We start from the raw sequence: 23420 nt of genomic DNA, 5'->3' as shown, positions 1-23420 counted from the left end.
ATCTTGGCTATCATTCCAAGGCTTGAATATCTGTCGATAAGATGACAGAGAAAATTATACTGAGGACAGAAATTACCACGCATACAGATTCAGAACGTCGAGATGTCTCACACCATTTCATTCGTCATGGATGTTGCAAGAGCCTCCCGTACTTGCTTGTCTACTCTATAGACCTTGCCCTTGAGGATAAAAAAACATGCAAGTTTCTTATACAAATATCTTTCAAATATCAATGCATATGCAATGCATGACGATCGAGAACATAGGTGTTGATTTATCTATCAATTTTGAAGGAATCGGCCAAACAATGGAGAAGTCCATCTGGGCAAGATGGACCTTTTTAAGAGAAAGTGTCTGTCGAAGGCCGTACCACATCTGAATAGTATGACTGAGTTTCTGACGTATAATTTCGTTTTATCTGATTAAGGATAACGTCTTACCAAAGATCGCAAACGCTCCCACCGGATCTCAGATGCGTCGGACAGAACTTTTTATGTTCGAACAAACAAACAGAGGATCGAATCCAAAAAAATTGAGAGCAGTCATGAAGTGACTATTGATGTTCAAATGTCACGAAAAACTGGTCAGCTGACGCAAGGCCGTGTCCTAACCACTAGATCATTTGCCCTGAAGGCAAAATAAATTCGTAAACATAAAATTTAAGAAAACTTTAACCCATGCAATCTTCGTCCGTTATGGTTTCTTCATCGCCATTCACATTTAGTCAATTTTACATGACGGCATGTTAAACCATCATCCACTTAAAAGGTATCCGGATAAACGTTATGCCACTATACATTTGCACGCAGTTGGAATCGAAACGAAAGGAAGCTGCTTAGCGAGTAGTACAATGTGTTTTTTTTATCAGCTTAAATCTTAGCCATAGCCCAGCTGTTTTTTTTGTCCCTTAGGCCATAACCATCCTTGTATCACGCAAAATTTACGTACATCGTGTGTGTGTGGGATGAAAACCCGCCACCCGTCACATTCCATTATAACGCGTTGCCTGAGAAGTTTGCCGTGTTTCATTGTTTTTTGTTCCTCACGGTCGGATTATAGCAATGGTACGTATATGCGAATGGTTGGTTTAATTTGTTCGTGTATTAGCATTTGCCTTTGAGCAGTTTCTCGATGTTACAGTTTCACAGCAGTGAAATGGGGATAGGAAGCGTACCGCATTGAACAGAGAATGGTTCTAACACTCAATCACACGAATCCGGCTTAACCTCACACGGTGCATTTCCTTGCTGAGGAGAAGCGCACAACATTCTTCCACAATTGGGTATAGTTTTTGTTTGCGTATTAGCGTAATAAGTGAAATAGTTAGATTAGAGATTTAGTGTTTTGTTTCGCTTAAATAGCAGATATGCGTTTTTAAAAGTGTATGCATTGTGTTTGTGTAAGTGTGTAACGTTCAACAACGAGTTTTGAAAAAACATGCATTTCCGGTATTTTTTTTTTCGTTATTCCGGATTCGAGACGGAGTTCGTTAACGGGTTCGGTTCGTTTTGCGGGAGTAAGTCTTCTTGCTTATTTTTTTTTTTTGTTATCGTGTTGTGAGTTTTGTATTTTCTAATTGTATGCGTCCTTCGTTTCAACGGCATTAGGTGTGTTGTTTTTTTCGTTACACCGATCGCACGGCCAGCACCCGTGCAGATCTGCGCGGCGTTTCCCTCTAATGTGTTGCGTAGTGTTTGGTGTGTCTTGATGGTGTTCAATTTTTGTGTTATCCTGTCACTAGGTGGCTTTCGATTCCCTTCACCATGCGAAGCGCATCACGAAAACGGGGAATTGTATCGTTTCGTTTACCCTATTGCACTAAAAACCACTAAGAAAGCATAGCTGCCCTGTTTGCGTGCTGATGCTGCTGTTGCTGCTAGAGTGCCGCTAGTCCTTCTTGTGAATCTTTCGCCGAAACTTACGATACAGATCCCTGATGCCGTCCTGCACGCTGGCGATGGGCGGAAAGAGGTCCTTGGTGATCGGGTCCTGGCTGCTGCTACCACTACTACTACAGGGCTGGCTGCTACTAGTAGTCTCGATGCAGACCGCCGACGCCATTAATTACTGGTCGTCCTCTGGCGGCAGTTTGGCCAGCGCCAGCAGAATCATGGTGAGCTCTTTGCGCGAAATTTTACCATCCTTGTCGTACCCGACGCCGCGCAGGATCGTTTCCTCGAACTCGATCAAGTCCTGCGCGTCGTAATCCTGTTAGTGGTAAGAGAATGAAAAGGGGAAACAAAGCGTGATGACGGAAAAGATAAAACTCTTCGTTGGAAGTTTGAAGCGACGAACCTTCTTCACTAGCTCGAGCAGATCTTTCAAGAAACCTCTTAATTCTTCGTTCTCAATTGAACCATTATTGTCCTAGTGCAAGCAAAAAAGGAAAATAAAAATATTAAACATTAGAATGTTTGATAATATATCACTTGTTCTTGGATGTTACTATCACACATTAAGCTGAATTTCTTACTCGGTCGTAGAGTGAAAACACTTTTTCGATGTCTTCTTTCGTTAGTTTAGCGGCGCCCTAGTTCAATGGCGTGGAGAAAAGAAAACATACAAAACCAGATTAGTAAATCGGCCTCACACATATCACGCTGTGAAAGCATGGCAAACAGTACATATAAGTGCTGCGTTGGTATTGCCATTGATCAGTTGCAAAGTCCTGTAACAAAACCAGCCATTAAACAGACACAATCCTACAGCAAACAGGAACAGTTTCCAAAGAACGCTAAATAAAAAATGCTGCAAAGTTGTAAGAACAAACACCAGTAACTTAATGAAACAAACGGTTTAGCCAAAGCTACGATAGAAGGTTCAGCACCAGATGAAACGTTACTTTCCTAATAGTCGATCTTACACAAACGTGACTTCTATAATCGACAATTGTTACGCATCACAACAAGTCCGGAATGTCAAAAATAAATTTTTATTATGAAAAATATAATTTTTTGTAAACATTAATTTGAGAGCGTTAATGTTAATTAAACATTAATTAACAATAATTATGTGTAATATAAAAAATTATAAACATTAATTTGTTTTGATAAAGAGCGATCCGAGCGACAACTGTTAACACCTATTAGTAATTATATGAAACACCAATTAGAAATCAAAGTCGCTAAAAACACAATTGAAAGTCTTAGCCACCTACAGAATGGTTAAATAATTTCATTTATTACATTCTTGAATAATAACGATGCCATAAAAATATATATTTTGTTTTGTAAACGAAAGTAAAAATCGATTGTTACACATACATTTCTACTACTTTAATTCGAAACACAAAGACTATACTAAGAAAAAGTGTTGCAAATTGCCTATTGTTAGGCGTTTTAACATGAAAGTAATGTGACGGCAAGGTAGACAGAATTATGCCAAACGCCTTAGTTTATGCAATTTACATGACGAAATCACTTTTGTTTGTTTATGAATTTGAATTTGAAGAATTTTGTTTATGAAATAGTTCTTATTCTTAAAGGGAATATATTATTTATATCAATATGACGATAAAGAGTACTATAATAGTTATATTAATTTCCAGAAACGAACCTTACAAAAGTTGCAGAAAATGTTTGAAAATAAAGATACAAGGCGTATCCATTCTTTCGTAAAAGAAAAGAAGCTCAATCGAACTGCCCAGCATTAGATGGTCTTAACCAGAATATGACAAACTATAAAGTAAAGATCGAACCCGGTTGGACATTGGTAACGAAGGACGAATAAAGCGAAATGACACAGTGGCAGCTTAGTGAATGCCGAGCTGTCCCACGGCGCCTGCTACTGCCCGCTTTACCAACATGCAGAAACATTCTTCCAAGTGCATAAAAGCACTTCGTGTGAAGACAGTAAAATAATCATCTTAATGGTGATACCGAGCCGATTCCGAAAGCGCCTTTCCCAGTGTACGGCGGTGTCCTTTGGAGCTTTTCTTCTCATCATTACATTGGCTTTCCTGGAAGGACTTTTGTGCGTCCTTGTGCGCGCCCCCATCAGCCCTGCTGGGAAACAAAGCCTTCGGTTTATTATTATTTTTGTTTTGCTTTGTGTCGCGCTATATCTGCGGGATGTTTTATTCTGTGCCTTTTTTTTACGCAAGAGCGGTTCTTATGAACGAACGTACAGTACCATATGCTTCAGTGCATAATAATCGTTTCAGGGCATTCTTACTAGAGATCAGATATGAGCGTCTTATGAGTAGAGCTAGTGGGGTTGTTAAGGATACTACCGGCAAACTTTTGGGAATCGTTACGTGGGTGTTGGTGCAATGGGAAGATAAAACGACAACCATTCGGCTTTGCTGAAATGTAATTTGTAACGATCGCTGGACCGCTCGTTTACGTACGTACCCGATCTGTAGCGAATTTACTTTAAACTGTGTAACTTTTTTCATTCCACTGATCGTAATGGTCGTTAGTCGAACGAGACAAAGTATTCATAATCGCGCTCTCGTTCGCCAGCTCGTGTTATGGTTATGGAATTCGAAATGAACGTAATATTTGGGCGAGTGCCCAAAAGTGTCGTTTGTACCTGTCCTGTCAGACTATTGATTCGAGCTATCGTTTACTCGTTCGTGCATGAAGCACACATATGAGCACATCAGGCGTTGTGATCGATTCTCAAGTTGAGAAATTCAGGCAGCATTTCTTACACACTCTTATCGACTCCGTTTCAGGCACAGTTACATTTCGTGCCGAGTGGTAAGGACGCATAGAACGGTAACATTATCTTTGTTTTATGTGGGCAGCCGTTCCATTTCATGCACGTGCAAACCAACGACAGGTGGGAAGAATGTCACCCATATTTAAACAGAGGCTACAGGGTAGTAGTTGTAGAGGTGTCAAAAAGACGTGTCGGAAGATGGTTTTTCGATTTTATTAAAACATGGTATGCAGTAGGCGAGACGGACAGAACATATGGCCTGGTATGTATTCGAGACAGTTATTGGTGTTTTAGGGGTTTGTGATTCAAAGGTACCACAGCTGTGCTATTGTTTGCTTTAATGTTAGTAATTTTACTCTAATTATAGCAATTTGGGCAGGTTTTTTCTGCACGAAAAAATTGCTATAAATATGAAGTTGGTAAATCATTAGGTTATAACTTTGATTGCTTGCTATAAAAACGTACAATTTGTGTTAGAATCATATCGATATTTAAGTCGCAATATGAAGAGACAATCGAAAACTAAATTTGAAGTTAAATATTCTTTTACATAATTAACCCAATTTTTCCATTATTAACCTAATTCCTGGCAACCGACTGCATGGGTAGCCCTGGCGATTTTATTTGCTAATAATTTTTCTTCTACGAATCGTAGCTTTATTCTGAAAAGATAATTTGAATTAAAGTTAAAAGTTCATCCCGGTGGTACACAACTCTATTAACTATTAACGAAAGCATTTTGTTGTGAACATTTTTTAATTAACTCAAAAAAATATTTTTGATGTTTTGTCACTTTATTGAAAAAAAAAAACATTTCTACTTTGAAGAGCTAAAACATGAAAACGGATTTGAGTTGAGGCGACTTATTAATAGCAGTGTAAACTAGAAGAGTTAAATTAATTTGCATCTAAACATCGCATCGATATTGGATTACGTTTATAAAAGTTATAATCTTCCAAACTTTCTGGTTACCCGGTTAGCTAGGTTGCCAGGAATGGGATGTTTTTTTGGTTGCCAGTGGCAGGGTTAAACAATTAATTTAATTTAAAATATCCACCATGTTTTTACTGTGCCAACTTAAAACGAAGAAATATGAACTGGTTAAATCCTTCCTATAAAAAACATCTTGAATATTTAGTATCTTTTTGGTCTTTAGTATCTTTTATCTTATTAAAATAAAGGTTCTGTAATGTAATGCTTTAAGAGCGGTGTGACCCTTACTCAATTTGTACGCCTTTATTTTTGCAACCGAAATCACGTCTAGCTGATTTGTATTTAATTGTGTATGAAGACAGTTTGTTCATTTATTTTTTTGTGTATAAATACTAGCTATGTAAATCGTTTCAGGATTAGTTCAATATACGTCATTTAAGTATATAATATAAAATTGTATTGGTTTAAGTGCGTTTTTGTGTCTTTGTGAAAAATCGTTTTATTTGTATTAATTTTAATGAAGAGAATAAAACTATGTAATTGTTTCCAAACTCATGCAAGCTTAAAAGGAATCTACTCTACTAACCATGCAATCAACGGTCATGCTTAACTTTTACTTAATAGTATTAAATAATCATGTTTTAATGTCTGTTGTGCAGAATGCACATTGATTATTTATGTTACGGGGCAGCATGTAGGGCTACATGTTTTTTTTTCCTTTTTTGGTTTGTTTTCGGTATGAGTGTGTGCGAGTTTTTTGGTATGACGGAATTAAACCAGCGAAAAGGACTCGATTTATTATCCCATTTGCATCGAGCAGCATATTTCATGGAATCGTAATTAAACGACAGGGCGCCACCTGTACGGTAGGTGAAATAGTTTATTATCACACCTGCATCGTTACGAATGCATTTTACGACACCATAAAAAGTGCACCATAAGGGAAAATTGAAATTAAAAAATTGGCATTCGCCTACACAAACTTCCCCATTGCATGGAAGAGGAACAAAAGAAAAGAACAAAACCACAAAGCTATTATGTCACCACGTACCAAATGCCAAGCGGAACGACCAACGAGTGGCCCATTACTATGTCACTCACAATTGAGTTACAATTTTGAACCGATTTGCAAATCAGTTCTGGTTTGTAAAGTGTGAAACAAAGTTCCGTTTTATCGTCCCAAATGGACACTAATAATAAATAAACCAAACGTAAAACAATTGAACCACCCGAAACCAGCGAATATGGCCTTGTGGAGGGAAAAAACCAGTAGAAAGGTAAAGCAGTCAAAACAAAATGAATGATTTTACCACATTCACTACCCGTTAGGGATGTCTCTACCGATTTCAACAATGACCGAAAGCGACGCAGCATAAACAAACCAGCGACAGTGAAACAATCGAACATCGTAGCTGCATTTGGAAAATTGGAAAAAACACAAACAACTTGTTACCGCTAAGTTACACAACACAATCAAAACAGGTGAACGTGATAGAAATAGAGAGAAATAGAGAGTAACAGAAACAAAACAGACAAAAGAGATCGTAAAACAGCCAGTAGTGTTTTTTTTTGTTTTGTTGTCATTTGATCCTTTACGGGTGGACGGAGGCTGGTACTCACTTCTTCGTCTATTTTCCCTTCCTAGGGAGTCGCTCGTTAATGGATTACAAAGGGATGGTCGGAATTTCACGGATGTGTTTTTTTCGTGTGTTTTCATTCGGAGAGCCGTTAGTTGTGTTAGTTGACATTTGTAGTTCATTGTTATTTGTTTGTGCAAGGTGTGACGCAACACAAACGCGAGTTGTGGTGGTGTTTTATGGTGGTTTCGGGTTATTTTGACGCAGATTTTTGTGTTGTTTTGCCAAATTTGCACAGTTTATTTATATTGTATGCATTTGTTTTTGTTTTTTCATTTTTGTTTCCATAAGTGAGAGTATTTTTTTGTTAGCGTTATTCAACCATTTTGGTTTTTATTTATTATTATGTTTGTCATTTTTTTTAATGCAGCATACAAAACGGAAGATTTGTGCAGAGACAGAGAGATTAAAAGAGAAGATAAGAGTGATATTATTATTAGGAACATTGCGTGATGGATTGGTTATAATGAAGCGATTTTAGGTACTGAACACATTGATGAAAGGTAGGGTAGAAAGTTCAAACCAATTTTTACATTGATTTAAATAATACAAACGACGATACATGAAATCAAAAGTGCGATAAGAAATGAAAATTATGTTGTGACAAAAAAAGTGTGTGTAAAATTAGTAGTGGTGTATGAAAATAAAGAAGAATGCGAGAATGGTTTTGAGGAAATTATTCATGTGTAAAGTGAATAAGCAATTGTATTTTGGGTGAACAATTGCAGGATTATGGTAATAGTACACCAGTGACATTATTTTAATCAGTAAAAACACAGACAGACAGTAAGCGATAGAGATAAATGGTGAAACATTCGAAAAGCCGATTATGAGCGATGTTTTGTTCTGTGTTTGGTTGCAGCATAACAACCCGGTCGCTTGTTGCATCCGTTGCTCGTGACGATTAATTTTAATTTCAACGAATAAATGTAAATCCTACACTCGTATCAGCAACCAAAAAACTTCGAATCCCCAGTGTTTCGGCTTTCACCAGGATTTGGAAAAACGCCAGACAAACATTTCCCTTTCTCGGCGGAAGAAAAACCATCGCCCTTAGTCAAAGTTAATAGCAGAAAAAAGGGAAGAAATGAAAGTTTTTCACTGAACAATTTGCTTCTTTAGCAAATATTGAAATTCGTTCCTTACTATGCGTGTCCTTGCAGCTGGATTTTTCGGGGAGAACGGGATTGATTTTAGTTTTTGCGGTACAGTGGAGACGCTCCTGCCATTGTTGAGTGGTTTTCAGTACGAATTCGGACCATCAGGCAACCTGCACCCTGAGCACTCAAAACTCAAAAGCAAAGAAAACCGAATAATTTTGACGGTCGAATAAAGTTGAAACCAAGTAGGTGAAGTTTTGGGGAAAGTTTTCGAGCGCATTTTACGGTAGGGCCTGTCGGTCGGTTTTGGGGACAACTACAAATAAACCCTCAATGTGCGGGTTGGCTAGCTGGTGTATGGAAATAGTTATAGTTAAAATTGTGTAGCTGTTTTTATCATTGAATCACTGAAAATTTGAGCACCAACCACTACAGCCTGGAGGTTCTTTACGAATAAAAAAACCGATCTGGCCGATCTGATTAAACACATTTCATGGGTTACCGGTATTTAAAAATTGTATATATATATATAGATACAGTCGACGTCGATTATCCGGGGCATGATTAATCGACGGGCGGATTATCCTTGAACTAAAAAATGTCTGCTGGTAGAATAGTTTTGACTTGTTTAACTTGGTTGGCCCGAGAGAACTTGAAAGTAGAACTGGGCAGCATGAAATATTTGGACAGTTTTTAATATTATGTCAATTATTTAGGCGGTGATCACAGATCATTGACAATCCACTATATTCGATAGCTGGTCCAACATGGTTAAACAACTATTAAACATATCATTCTATTATTCGTCACTAGAGGGTTAATCAGCCATGAGCATCGTAAATGGACCGTATTTTGAGATGGCCACGCTGGGCAAGAGTGTGCCCAAAGAGTGAGTTCTTTCAAATTAGTCTTATATGTATCCTCATTTCTAGTTTCCGACAGGGAAAATGATACAGCTAAACGAACAAATAAACCAAAACCCGATGAAGGACACGAACAAACTTCCAAAAACCATCCCTTCCTGAAGCGTCCTGGTTCTACAAGTTTGTAACTTTTGCCATCATTGTTAGAAGGTTGGCCTGGATTTGTTGTTTTTTTTTTGTTGCCCTGGAATTCACTCAAACCGGGACCAAGTCCAGACAGACTGCGTAACTTCTGACGAATGGACCGACGTTTAAAGTTACATTTTTCTTTCCCGAAATTTCTCACCATTCCTGACGCATTCGTGTCCCTGTGGCTGTTTTGACGCGGCAAGCATAAATCAGTGTTGCAGCATAAATCAGACATGATTTCAGTTAGCCACAAACGGTGGAACAGTGGACTTGATGCGATATCAAAGACAGACTGCTGACGGTAGGCATAATAATGGACAGATTAAGTTTGACTGCACATAATCACGAACGAATGTAGCTAAATTGAGTCCATAATTCACACAAATCACACAGGGTCGGCAGTACGAGAAGAGAACGCCAAAGTACTGAGGTTTTGTGAGGTGGTTAATCTAGTTTTTCTACCAAGATTATGGAAAATAAATATTCAATTTTACATCTACGTGGTATGGTAACGAGAAGAACCGGGTTATGTTGAATGTATTGGAAAAATGATATGTTGGTAAGTTGTATAAAAAATCAGTAAGCAAAGGATTAATGCTTCGAAATGAGCTATCAACCTACTAATGGGTTTATCTATCTGTTTTGAATGTACGGCGTGGATTGATCTGTTCGTCTATGATTATATGTTGAGCTGACGGCTGCAAAGACCGTATCAGTACTAACGAATATCTTCTTTCTCGAAAGTTACAGTTGAAGTGTACATATCTCTTTAAGTATTCCACAATCGAAGTACAAGACATAATAAAACATGAGCAGTAAATCAGAAAATGTAAAACAGAGTTTAACCACAAAAAATGGAGTGAAACATCATCCCACCCCTAGAACTCAACGATCGATCGATCACATCACAGTTTCCGCTTCCGTTCATGTGCCACCTAAAATTATTCGAAATTGGCTTATTGACACCTACCTTAAACACCTGCCGGCACAGGAAGTTTTCTTTCACTGGAAGCAGTCTGGCAAGGGGAGCAAGGGCAGAAACGAAAGAAGAAAGTTTAATTAAAACAACAAACGAATCAAACTTTCGCTCAAAGGAAAACATTTCTCCCGCAAAACCGGTGTTCGGTTAGAACTTTTCGATCGTTCGATGGGCCAAGAGCACGTGACGAGTGTACAAGTTTTTATGTTCGTAAGCAACGGTATGGAAACAACAACAATAAACACACTTGACTACTTTATGTGCGCGTAAATATAATATTTTCTAGCCAGCATTTGTCACGGTGAACGCAACAAGTGCGTTGTAGATCGTTACACCCGAAGCTTTTATTCCGGCACAGCGTGCAACTAACCAGCACCACAAGCAAAGGGTGTTGAAATTTGGAAGGAATTTATGTGCAAGGAAAACAAACCCTAACAACAGACACCTCAGTTTGGAAAACTTGTGCTTGAAACCATTATGAAGGAATGTTTACCTTTTGGAGTTACAAATGTTTTTTTTTTTTTGCATTGAGTTTGAAATGTGTTGTTGGAATGCTCCGTTGAAGAAAGTTATTTCCTTTCAATAGAAAAAGAGTTAATATGTGTGAAAAAGCAGGGAAGGTATTTAGCATATTTCAATGTCTTTTGAAGAACAAGTTCTTTTATATTGATAATATTTACGAAGCGAAAATTAATTATTTAATTTTAAACATAATATTTTTCAACATCTTGCTGGGTATTCTTTAATAATAAAAATACTTCTGTCACGAACTCTGTAGCGCAACACTGTTAGTTTTAAGACATGATCAGTCACCATTTACTTACTTCGCCATCTCCGACAGCTGCAGTCTTCCATCTTTGTTTGCATCGAAAACTCGTAGCTGCGAATATAAAAAAAATACAATAGATAACCATGAACACTCGCCAAACATGTCAAATCGTTTAACATTCAACGGCAGTAGGATGTTTCACTACCCAGGCACAAACTCACCATTGTATCGGTGTACTCGATCAATTTGTCCTCCGACACGTCGTTTATCTTTTTCGCTTCCTTCAAGAGATCCCGCAGGAAGTTCTGCAAATAGGCGATGAAAAAAAGGGGTAGCCATGAGTAAAGCTCCCTGACAGCCAGACCGTTGGCGAAAGATTATGCTGATTGATGTGGCTTTTTGTGGAGGTAAGGGCGGCTAGGTGGTTGCACACTTGTACACGGGCGGTCCGGGAGTAACGTTGCGGTGGCGGGCTAATTAAGACGATGTTGAGAGCCACTTTAAATGTCCTTTCAAGACGCTGCTGTGGTTGGTAAATTATGTTTCCCGCTATTTGTCACGGCTGTCAAACTTTCGGCACGGCGTGCTGAACTCCTTCGCCCGACACTGTCGACCGATCAGGGTCGGGTCTTCTGAAAATTGCGCGTTAAATCGCTACTTTATTATCGGAATTAACTCCAGCAAATTCCCGTCGCACGGTAGACGCTGTTGTTCCCCAAGGTTAATGGAGAGCGGATTCCTGGCTTAGTACGAATAAGCGCATGGGTTATGGCAGGTTTAAAATTGAATTGTTTATTATTGTTTCGAGATCCTAATCTTGAAATGAGGTTAATCAACCAAACGCTTGATGAATGTGTAAGGTTAAACGTTGGTTTAAATCACACTGTGTATTAAGCATTATAAGGTTGAAAAGGCGGGACAGTCCTGTGGCATGATGGTAGCGGCGCTGGCCTTCACACAAACGAACCGTATCAAAATCCCTTCCCGACCAATCAAGGACTATCAAGAACCGTATCAAGAACTGACTATCTGGCTACGTGGTAAATTTTAATACTTAGTTTTTGAACAATAAATTAGTAAAGTGCATGATTTTTTGAATATACTAAAAGTATGCATTTATAAATGCAAACAGGTCAAAAACAGCTTTCAAAAGATATTTTTCAAACCAAAAACCAGCAACTAGCCATTATATTTTAAAGGCCTCGTAACAGTAATTCTTCTGGTTGAGAATTTTTGGTTTAAGGGGAAGGGGAAGAAAGTTCCTGGACACTCCATACACCACACAGGTGCACCCCAAAACGCCCAAAGGTATGCTATTCGCCCACCAATATCATTTCACACTCGTTTTACATTCGCACTCGCAACTCAATGCCGTTGTTTTAAGTGAATAATTGTAAGCTCTTTTCAGGTAAATGCTTGCACAATGAAAACAATTTACGTACCTTCAGTTCATCCGCCTCGATGTAGCCACTGTTGTCGGAGTCATATTCTCGCCAGATCTGTCACGAACAAAACGGGATTGAATCAATTAATGCAATTTTAATTACCATCTCCTGCTGCACCCTTTGGTACACACTCTCGTACGGTGTGGATTTCTGCTGATTTATCACTTATCGCATCAGTTTCGTTCCATGCTCGCGGTTTCCTCTACCTACCTTCATAAATTCGACGCTCGATTCGAGTGGATTATCGAACCGAAAGAGCAGCAAAAAGTTCTCCTCCATCGGGAGCAGCTGGGCGAGCTGAAAGTAGCAGCAGGGGATGAAGCAGAAAAAAAGGAAATTCACAGGATCATGACTAACTGTTGATAATATATTGCATCATAAAATTATCACGCTCGATAATATCGGAGAAAATAAAACGATTAACTTTTATCGCACCCCTTGCAGTTGGAGGAATCGGAAACGGTGCACGAAGAGATCGTTTAAAATTCAATTCTCATCTATGATGTTCCTGACCAGCTGGTGCCGGTTCCGCGACACAAAAACGTTTGCTACCGAACTCTTCCGTTCCAGCATCAGATATCCCTCCGTGTCGACGTTGACTTCAATGCGGAGCGAAGTCCAATTCGAGTGGAGATAATTAAGCTACAATTAGTTTCATAACGACCAATTCGATAGTTATTCCACTCAATTCGGTACAACACAATGAAGCAACGGAATCATCGCGAAAAGTGCAAGATATCCGGACTCTTTGTACAACGCCCAGTTACTAGCAAACATGCTAGCGAAAGCTTCCAAGAAACAATCCTAACGAACGTAGGATGTGAAAATTGATCAAAAAAGTAAAAAAAAAAAATACCAGCAAAGGAAATGCTTCCCTCATTGTTGGGCGGTAATGACATAGAAATGGGCCTTTCTTGCGCCACAATTCGTGATGGCTTTTGTGGTCATAATTTTTGGCAGCGATCGCTCCATCAGACGGGCTTTGGAGAATGGGATTGGGAAAATGAGTAAAGCGTGTGAAAAACGGTCATAATGTATGGGATAGTAGTCATATCGAAGGAGGAAGGGGTTTTCCTACCACAATTTTTTAATAACTCGAAAGTATCTGAAAAATGATTATTTTTCAATAAATATTTCTTATGATTTTTTTTTCATTTCACAATGTTATCACAAATCAGAACGCATAAAGTATGACAAATATAATTTTTGACCATTCGCAAAATTCTAGCACTAAAGTGGAAATGAGCGACAGTAGGCACCGAAGGATGGATGAAACATCCAACATACACAATGGAACCGCAACCATAATAGGCATTGCGAAGGAATTTGTCTACCGTAGTGCTATAAATAGATGGCAGCTTTCCATGAAACCAGTTCGTAACGCTGTCCTTACGGTTTTACTTATCGTTCGTTGTGCCAAGTTCTCCACAGTCTGATGCCGCATCATGCGCGCAAAATCAACAACAGCAAGCAAAAATATTCCTTTCCATCCCGACGCTTTCAGAGCTCGCGCACAGCACGCAGCGGAAACACGGACAGGATGGATTTATGGTAAAATGATTTTGAATACATTTCTTACGGAAAAAGGGCATTAAAAGCGGTTGCAAAGAAGGACGATGTGACGAAGCGTCAGGCTCGCAATTTTTGAACTGTCGTCGCGAAACGTGCGATGCATACAAAGTGAACGACTAGATGGCGATGCTGCGCGCGAGTACTGTCCATACAGTTCGGATCCATGCGCTTATGGGCAATTTGCCAAATGAGGATTCCATCCACGGGCAAAACGAGGCCTTTGATCCGCTTGCAAGTGGTTGAGCGGATGAATATTTTGACGCTACGTACGGCAGTACGGGGTGGATGCAGTTTTTGAAAAGTAGGCTGTGGGTGATTGTTATGATTGTGCAGATATGATTGTGAAGAATGGAAGGAGTCGCGTAAGAAGCACAGACACGACAAGAACTTTCCTGATCATAGTCTATCAACAATTGAAATGAATGAAGTAAATGTCGGTTTAGTTCAATTTCTTCAACAATATCTAAATATTTTGTAACCTTTATTTTCCATGTCATGAAAGACATTTAAGTGCTTATAGTCATCTAACTTTCCTTGAAAAGTTATCTTCCAGCAAGCGTAATGGAAACTAGAGGATGGACTTGCCTGTCTTTTGAATGTGTAAATTCTATTGCAAGCTGTCAGATTAACCCATTTTGAACGAGAAAAATCTCATTTTGAGGGATCCTAACTCCTAGTCTATTTAAAAAAGGTTTCAAATTTGCAGGCTGATTGCAGGCGAAATCAACGAACAGTATAGACAACCATTTCTGAAGTTTGCATGTATACATTTTTAGGGATTGTATTGACAAGTTTATTTCGGGCATATAATTGACTCATTTAAAAAATTACTTAATTGAACAGAAGATGGCGTTAACACGGAAGATGGCGTCATATTCGGCATTGACATGGTGCAATCATACAAAAAAGTCAACTAATGGAGACGTTCAGTATTTGGCGAAAAAAATTCGAAAACACATTTCCATTGTCAAATATTTGTCTTTGGTGCGGGCCACATACTTATTCTATATTGATATTGTTATCATTTTTCGAATTACAATATTGTGTATTAGTTTGTAAACACCAAACTTTAATGTATGTTAACGTACGTACGTTATCTGGACCATTTTGCTCCATATGAACTTTTGGCATATGAGCTATGGTAGAATTAATTGCATGAATCAAAAATTAACTTATATAAAACGAACTCAAAGAATAAGAGAATAAATAGTAGCATACGGAATGCCAAACGCGTATCATTGAATTGTACCAACTGCACCATATCGCAAGGTTCCATCTCTTTTGCGATCAGTAAAGAGTCTGAGAGAATTCTGTCAGTTTTATATGCACATGTTTACTTCAAAATGAGCAAAGTGTTGATAGTTCCTCACACATTAACTTTAAAATGTGCATAATGTTTAATCTTATGTGATTTGTTGTGCCATCGCAGGCATCCACACTAAGAGGTTAGGTTGGGCCTAGATTATGTTCTTTTGATATGGGGATAAGGAATTATTATAGAATTATTTTTGTTGGGCGAAAAACTGTTCGTGCAACAGTAGCAGCAGTAGTTTGCAACAAAGCCAGGTGTAGAATTCAACATGGAACAGCATTCTCTTTACCAAAAAGCGGGATTTTCTTTAATAACAATAACAATAACAATTAATAACAATGCCGTGTTCTTTAACACATAATTTTCGGTTTAACTTGTTGCTTCCAGATTCCGTAGAGATGAGTACTATGTGTTTCAGCAGACCGGTGCACCTGGTCCAAAACTGGTTTTTGCACCACTCAACTAACTTTTTGAACACAACTTTATGCATTCCCAGCTCCCCGAATTTGAATGTTATCGACTTTTTGTTTGGTCATGTATGATTTTTTTACGAATCAAGGAAATCACCAGACCAGTTCCAGTTCAAGAGGGGCATTCACAAAAGGCCAGTTCAAGAGGGCAATTCTCAAAATCTCTAATGAAATTCCCAAGCAGGTCGTGCGACCTACTTGCGCCTGGCTCGAGAAATGTGTGAAGGTCTTGAAGAAACATAATGCATAGGATATTTTTAAAGACCACCAATAGTTTCACCGGATGTACTATATCTGTTTTCATTAAGACTATTTCATATATTTCTGTTTCACCAATATTATACCGTGGCTGTCACTCACCTCTCTGATGTCAATTTTCCCATCCTGGTTATCGTCGTACGCCTCCATGAAGCATGATTTCAGCTCTACCAGCATCTCATCGGTAAGCGACTGATGTATTTTTTTCATATTTGTATGATCCAGTGTGAAAGAGCAGCGAAATGACATACGGTAAGGAAAGAAAGTGTGTTTTAGTTTAAGCTGAAAACAATCCCGTAAAATAAAAGCAAACGTCACACCAAAGCAATGCTCTACATTCGCTAGTAGATCTAGTATCGTTATGTTAATGCCTGCTTTTAGCTAACATGTTTTAAGAAATTGATCCCAAAAACGGTCCAATCCAATCAGTGCAAATGTTTGGAAATGCATGGAACGCGAGTGATCTTTGTAAGGAAAAAAATGTGTGTTACAGAGTGCTGGAGCGCTATACTGTGATGATTAGGGTCGTGCTTAGGGTCGTGCTAATGTTTCAGTTAGTGATGTTAAATGTAATGACACGAAAACAATGCTGTAGTCCAACAGCCGCGAAGAAGAAATAATAAATTAAAATTCCACCCTTATCAGCAAACGGTGATCACGAGTTGTAAACACTGCTAACTGTTTGGGGCGGAAGCGGAAACTCCGATAAGAAGGTTCGAAGGATCGTGTCATAAATCAAGCAACACGCTAAAACAGGCACTAAATCTCAATTAAACCGACAAATTTAAACATTTATTACCGCTCATAACGACGCGCCCGGTAGCGATAGCTTACTTTAGCTTCAAATATTCATGCGAAATGAAACATGATTTAACGCAAGGTCAATGTGACTGACTCGCGCCCGGAACGGTCAACCCATAAATCTGTTGAACGTTTTTCAGAAAAAAGTGAAGAAAACACAATAATGATCAACGTTCACCTAGCGCCAGGTGCTTCCGCGTGAAGTGCAAAACCAGCTGCGTTCTGGCAGTTTATAGCTTTATACTTTTTACTTTAAAAAATGTGTGGAAAATTACTGTATCTTTTTTCCGCGACATGGACATATCGGTTTCGACGTTCAATTTTATTTATATTTCACCCGGAACGCAAAGAAAAAAAGCAGTATATCAAATGGAGTACGATATGAAATTTCAATCATCTCCACCTGCCTTAACAAAGTCATCGGAATGAGAGATAGATGACATTAAGGAACGGACAAATTTATTTATACACACAAACACAATCACAAAATGATCAGTTTCAAAGGCCACTGCATCGTTAGAAGTTTCTGAAAAGCTACGAAAAGTTGTGCTTTTTTTTGAGAAGCACCTCCACGAATCGTTCCTTTGACGGTGATGACGGGGGACAGAATGATCCAGACGCTGCGTGATGAAAAATTAATTTCAAAAAAAGCAACATTATTAAAAGCGTGCGATGGTCCAAAACACTGCGACAGCGACCGACGGTGCACGAAATGAGGAAAAAGTTGTACAAAATCAATTGTGCCACCCTGGCTGGGCGCGCAGGGTCGAACGAAAAGCACGAGGCAAGTTGCTGAAGGTGAAGGAACGGTGCGATGCGAAAGGAAACTAACGCAAATGTTGCTTTTTCATTTCACTGCAAATCAAAGGGCTTCTGGAAGGGAAGGTAAAAACAGAGGGATAAAATTTAATCACAAGACTCGCTACCAGGACGAAAGGTTTCGGTGCTGTTTTCTATTGTTTGAAAGCAATCAAGCGACTGTGAGTGGATTTTTATTGGGAAGGTGAAACTAGGAACAATCTAGCCCACTACGCTCCGTCCAGTATCGTCGTGGTTTGATAATGTTTCTATTTTTCTTTTGGACGATAACGGCTTGCGCTTGTCAAGCAATCAATCTCAAGAATAGTCACGAAAATCACAGTTTGTACCAGTTTGTCAGTTCTTTCGTGATGCTTGTGTACTTGTCATGTTGAGTGTTGGACACGTTTTCGAAGCGGAAGTATTTCCCCAAAGAGGGCTTAACCGAACGGGAAAAGTGCCTAAAGTTTCCCGGAAGGGGGAAAAAATGGTTATTTGACAATGAGAATTTTTCAGCTGTTGTTTGGCGTTGTCAATTATGCTTCTAAATTTTGTTAAAACACTCAATACCATACACCTTTCAATATTTGTTTTAGTGTTTTTTTTTAGTTTAAAGTTATCGAACTAATGATAAATTGGAAATTTATGCTTGGTTTTAATTAACCAAGAAAACACAGGGTTTTCAAGTTGAAGTGGCAAATTTCGTGCCATTTCCGTATTTTTTTTTCAAGTTGAATTATGTGAACTTTTGGAATTTTATTGAAAATAAATTCGCTTTTATTCAAAGTTTTGTAATTTGACATATTTGCGAAGCTTTCAATGTGTCAGTCGGAGAGGCTTTCAGCAAAATTAAGTTCAACCACTAAAAGTTCCAGGAAGTTGGAAGGATTCCAAATATATCTGAACACATTCTAGTTCTACTTGAAAATAATTCAAAAAAAGCTTTCTTTTTGACATTTGAACTCGAAAATCCTGTAAATTGAAACATTTTTAATTGTAATATGTATTCGATGTTAAAGAAGACCAACAAAATAAATTAAAAATGTAGAAAAATAAACTGAACAAAGAACATTGTTAAATACAACAGTTAAAATCTTGAGACAAATTTAAAAGTAAAATAAATTTAGTGTTTCACATAGATCTTCATACAACGCATAGCTGCATTTAAGACAAAATTTTCAAACAATTACAACAATTATGGACTAGTGCCGTTAAGCATTTCAATCATGTAAAATACAGATTGCTTTATTATTTTCTTGTAGTAATAATGGTGGAAACAAGCATTTGTCTAATCGATTAAGCCACTCTTTATGGTGTGATCCTTGGGTATGCTGCTGTGATATATTAACGCTTGATTTTTTTTAAACGTTCCGAAGTACAGGAGGTTAGTGTGGGTTTGGTTTCAGATTCTTATCTTCCTACGCTAGCACAAACCGTTTCACACATTAGACTTTTCTACATACTAACCGCTTTTTGCTGAGGGAACCGAAATAAACAAAACGTAACACGAAACGTAATCGAAACGGGAACCGAATCAAAAGGAAAAAAAAACAACACATCAGTGAATTAATCAATGGGTTTTTTTGTACGGATGGAATGGTGGGCTGAACGAGTACGCATCGGTTACAAGGTAACGTTGACGTTGACCTGACGGAAAGATATTCCTTTACCTCAAGGACATACAAATACATCCCACACCACATTCACACACAACCACACGCACCGGCTCACACACCAACACACAGGCGCGCACGCACAACCACACCGAGGAATACAGACGAGACCGAAAAGTGCTGTCGGTGCAAATAAGTTATGAACTTACCTCCGGGCTGATGTCGGTAGCGTTGGCGCTTGAGACGAACTCCTTGAGAAACCCGTCCAGCTCGGAACCTTCGATGTAACCGTTTCCTGTGCGGATGTGGATAGTTGAAATGAACGATTGTTAAAAAAATGACTTGTTTACGCCTTGTAGCAAAACAAAACGTATAAAACTGATTTTTTTAGGGCGGATTGATAGCCTCAAGCCCAGAAGGAAGTCTTAAAATGATGTCACTAAATTCCTTCTTACGTTCTCCATAAAGAGCGATCTGTTTTCTTTCTGTTTTATTATTAATGTCTTAAATTTTTAACATTTGGCTATGTTTAAATTTTTGTTGTTAAAATATAAGCTCGGGGGTTGGCAATCGACGGCAAAATGAAGGACAATGAATACCAACAGTGAATGCTGGGCGTTAGTGACGCAAACTTTTGCTGCTGTCAGGATAAAAGTTAGAGAAGCTGACTGAGAACGAATGAAGAGTAGATAAACAGCTAATGCGACACGTATTTCCACGGGTCGGGTGCTCGTCACTGGTACTTTTCGTAATATTTTCATGGTTTACGAGCAGCACAGATTCCGAAAAGAAAACATACTCAGCCTGTCGTCTTAAATTTGCACACTATCTTTTCTTTATGCATAATGAAAAATAGATTCGACTGTAGAGATGTTACGATGCATGCTTTTTTCCTGACGTTCCTGATTATCTCACAGAAATCGGGCACTGACACTCAAAAAACGGATACCATCATCATTTGCGATGACACAGACATATGACTTGTCGTGGGTATGAAGTTTCTCCCGGAAGTTGGCAGTTTTATCAAGAAACGTAACGCGAAGTAGGTGAGGGTTTTTTTTTCTCTGACCTTACATGCATTCGGTAAATTAGGTTGACAAGAGCAGTTGAAGTTTTTTAAGATAAACGTTTGGACTAAGATTGCCAATTCTCACAAGGTCTTGCAAATTTGCTCAATACTCATGGAGCTACTCCAAACATTGAACCAACTGCTGACATTCATCACGGCATCAATCTATGTTGTAGTTCTAGATAACGCATCATGGAATTAATGAATGGCCTCTTTATGGTAGAAAGCCTTCATTTGACTAGACAGTGTGATAATGGGTAATGGTCACAAGAGTTTTGAACAGTGATCCACTTGAACGATGACGGTGTTGAAAACAGAGATTAAATTTATTCCTGATCTTCACAACGTAGGAGTTACTAGATGGGTCTTTGCTTTTGTATCTGCATAATGCAGATTCCAAACCCCATTACAAATGCTTTACTTTTGCACTTGAGAAACTTTCGAATGTTTTGCATTTAAATTAACGCCAAAAAGGGGTCTGTGCTGCGCAGATCAGTTGTTCGTCTCTTGGTCGAACGACTCTCCAACAAGCTTTCCAAGTGTATAGACCTTTGTGAAATGGAAAGCAATCCTTACAGAATGGTATGACATTTTGAGAGAAATCTGTTGTGTGCAACCTGTCATAAGGAAATGATAAATCTATTGATGAGTTTGATCCCACACCATTTGTCATATTACTCAAATCAGTCAGACAGGGTTTTAGTACCACGACAAAAAGGACCTTGTAGACTACCTCTACACTTTCCCACGTAACCTGCAGAAATAAACTCGATTTAAATTTGGGTTATAAGATAACTTTGTACCAAATTATTCCACCCCTTTTGCATAGTAAAAGTTCAAAAATACAGTCAGCGCAAAACTATCGCGCACCTAATTAGCACGTCCCATGTTACAATCAAGTTGGCACGATACCAGCGACTTTTGTCAATCATCAGTGCCAAAGAGTTTGCTAACGCTTACGTGACAAAATTACGTACCATCGCACACTGCGCATTGTAAATACACGCTCACCCGTTAACAAGCGGGGTAATCATTTTACGATTCTACAGAACAGGATGCCACGGCAACGTTAAGCACTTTATCGCCGTTACCGTCTCGAGTGTACAAGTGTTGCGTTTTGTATCGATGCTCGTTACGAGACTTTAATGAAGCTTTGGTTTCCGGTTTTTGTTGACTGTGTAAATTGTTAATCACATCAACCTTTTGCGAGATGCACTGAGGCGGGCGAGCGAGGTCTAATGAACAGAGAATTTTAATTAATTTATTAACCATTCACATCATCTCCGACTGCTCATCAGGCGGTTTGCTGTGGCTTTCGCAAGTGCGTGCTGGAGAGGATTTATTTTGGAAAGTTACGAGAGCTCCATCGAAAAATGTTCTATCTAAATCATTGTTCTTAATAAAAAAACTATTGTTATACAAGCTGCAATAGAAAAACTATGAATCGAATTCAATTACGGTAGAACAGCAACAGAGTTAGAAAAACTTGATAAAAATCTCTAATTCTGCTGGTACCTTAAGGAAGTGCTGGGAGAAAAACTTTCGCAAACATTGCCCCAAAGCAGTGGAAAAGAGATAAAGAACACCCAAAAAAAAAACAACTTGTCACGAAGCACAATAGACCATAGCAAAACATTGACAGAATTCGAACCAATAAATTTGATTAGATATGCAGTCAGAAAGCATCCACGGCGCCAAAAGTTTCATCGCTCGAAGCTTTCTATGAGCCATAAAAGTTGCCACTGCAGACAACAAACACGGCCCAATATTAAGGTGGATGGAGTTTTATTGAGATGCCCGTTCCAACTGTCGGATGTTAATAAAAAGAAAAACCGGCATATATACAAAAAAAAAGCTGAAGATTCTTAGAACATCCATCGAAGGTATGGCGTAATAAAATCTGCCAGCATGAAAGCACAAAATGGTAAAGTACCGAAAGGAGGGTGGATTCTTTTTTTTGCCCCCATAGTGACAACAATTTCTTATACCACGGTGGTACCACATTTCGCTGCCAACAAATTGTGCTAACCTTGTGCCCAAGAAGTTTAAAAAAAATGATACTTTAGCTAAGATAAGCAACTTCAATGCCAAAAGTGGGCAAACGAAATCTTAAAAGCAAGCAACGTTACGATTTGAGAGGGGCAAAAAATCCTAAAATGAACACACTTCTTGTAGGTAAAATCCCCGAACAAGAAAACACTTTGCAATGATACATTGATTCAATTGAAACGGAACGAACAAAATGTGCCGGGTAAGCAAATCTAGGTACTACACCTCCGTTTTTCCCAGTACCACAAATAATCTACCGGCGCCTTCATTTTAAGGGCAGGGTTGATAACATCGGAACGCTTCTCCTGGCGTGGTCGCAGAATTATATCCATCCCGCCCCACGTTTATGAATTGTTATTTTCGTAAACAGTTTTACCCTGTTTGTTACTCACCATCGCGATCATAATGACTCCAGACGTCCATGAACTGGTTGGCGGACAGCTTCTTCAGTTCGCGCGACTCCGGATCCCGGTACTGGCGCATGAAGTTCTGTGCCTTCTCCAGATGAACCTTGTTGTTTGGCGATTGATCCATGGTTGTTTGTGCTTAACGCGGGAAACGTTCTCAAACAATGCGAATATTGGATGCGCGGCGCTCCAAGCGGGCGTCTGTAAGAGAGTGAGACGGGAAAGAAATGAAGCAGGTCTATCAGAGGAAAGTTCATCCGATTATGGAATTGGATGGAGTCCGTCAGTCGGTGGAAATACATAACGCTTAAGCTGCTCGCTCGAACAACATAACCGTACATAACTCAGGCCAGATTGACCAGGTCGCCGGTGACCCGGAGATGGGTAAACGCTTACGAAGCGTGTAACACATTGTGAAGTTGCTTTTGTGGATACGCTCCAGCGCAGTCAACGTCTGGGCATTGATACGCGGTAACGTATGATGTTGTTGG

General features: G+C 38.9%; 1 protein-coding gene across 1 annotated transcript; it reads right to left on the bottom strand.

Moving 5' to 3' along the window:
- Positions 1-1886: 1886 nt before the first annotated feature.
- On the bottom strand, positions 1887-23056 carry LOC128719644 (calbindin-32). Its single transcript, XM_053813272.1, has 13 exons — positions 22915-23056; positions 19614-19699; positions 19259-19267; positions 16295-16384; positions 12791-12877; positions 12578-12634; positions 11357-11440; positions 11191-11246; positions 10358-10403; positions 7219-7239; positions 2474-2530; positions 2296-2367; positions 1887-2208 (listed from the first exon to the last, which is right to left on the bottom strand). The coding sequence occupies exons 1-13, from the start codon at positions 23054-23056 to the stop codon at positions 2065-2067; spliced, it is 951 nt and encodes a 316-aa protein (XP_053669247.1). The 3' UTR covers positions 1887-2064.
- Positions 23057-23420: the final 364 nt, after the last annotated feature.

Source organism: Anopheles marshallii, chromosome 2 (assembly GCF_943734725.1).
Source record: "Anopheles marshallii chromosome 2, idAnoMarsDA_429_01, whole genome shotgun sequence".
Taxonomy (NCBI): domain Eukaryota; kingdom Metazoa; phylum Arthropoda; class Insecta; order Diptera; family Culicidae; genus Anopheles; species Anopheles marshallii.
The sequence above is the reverse complement of the archived record's forward strand: the minus strand, read 5'-3'. Positions and strand labels throughout refer to the sequence as shown.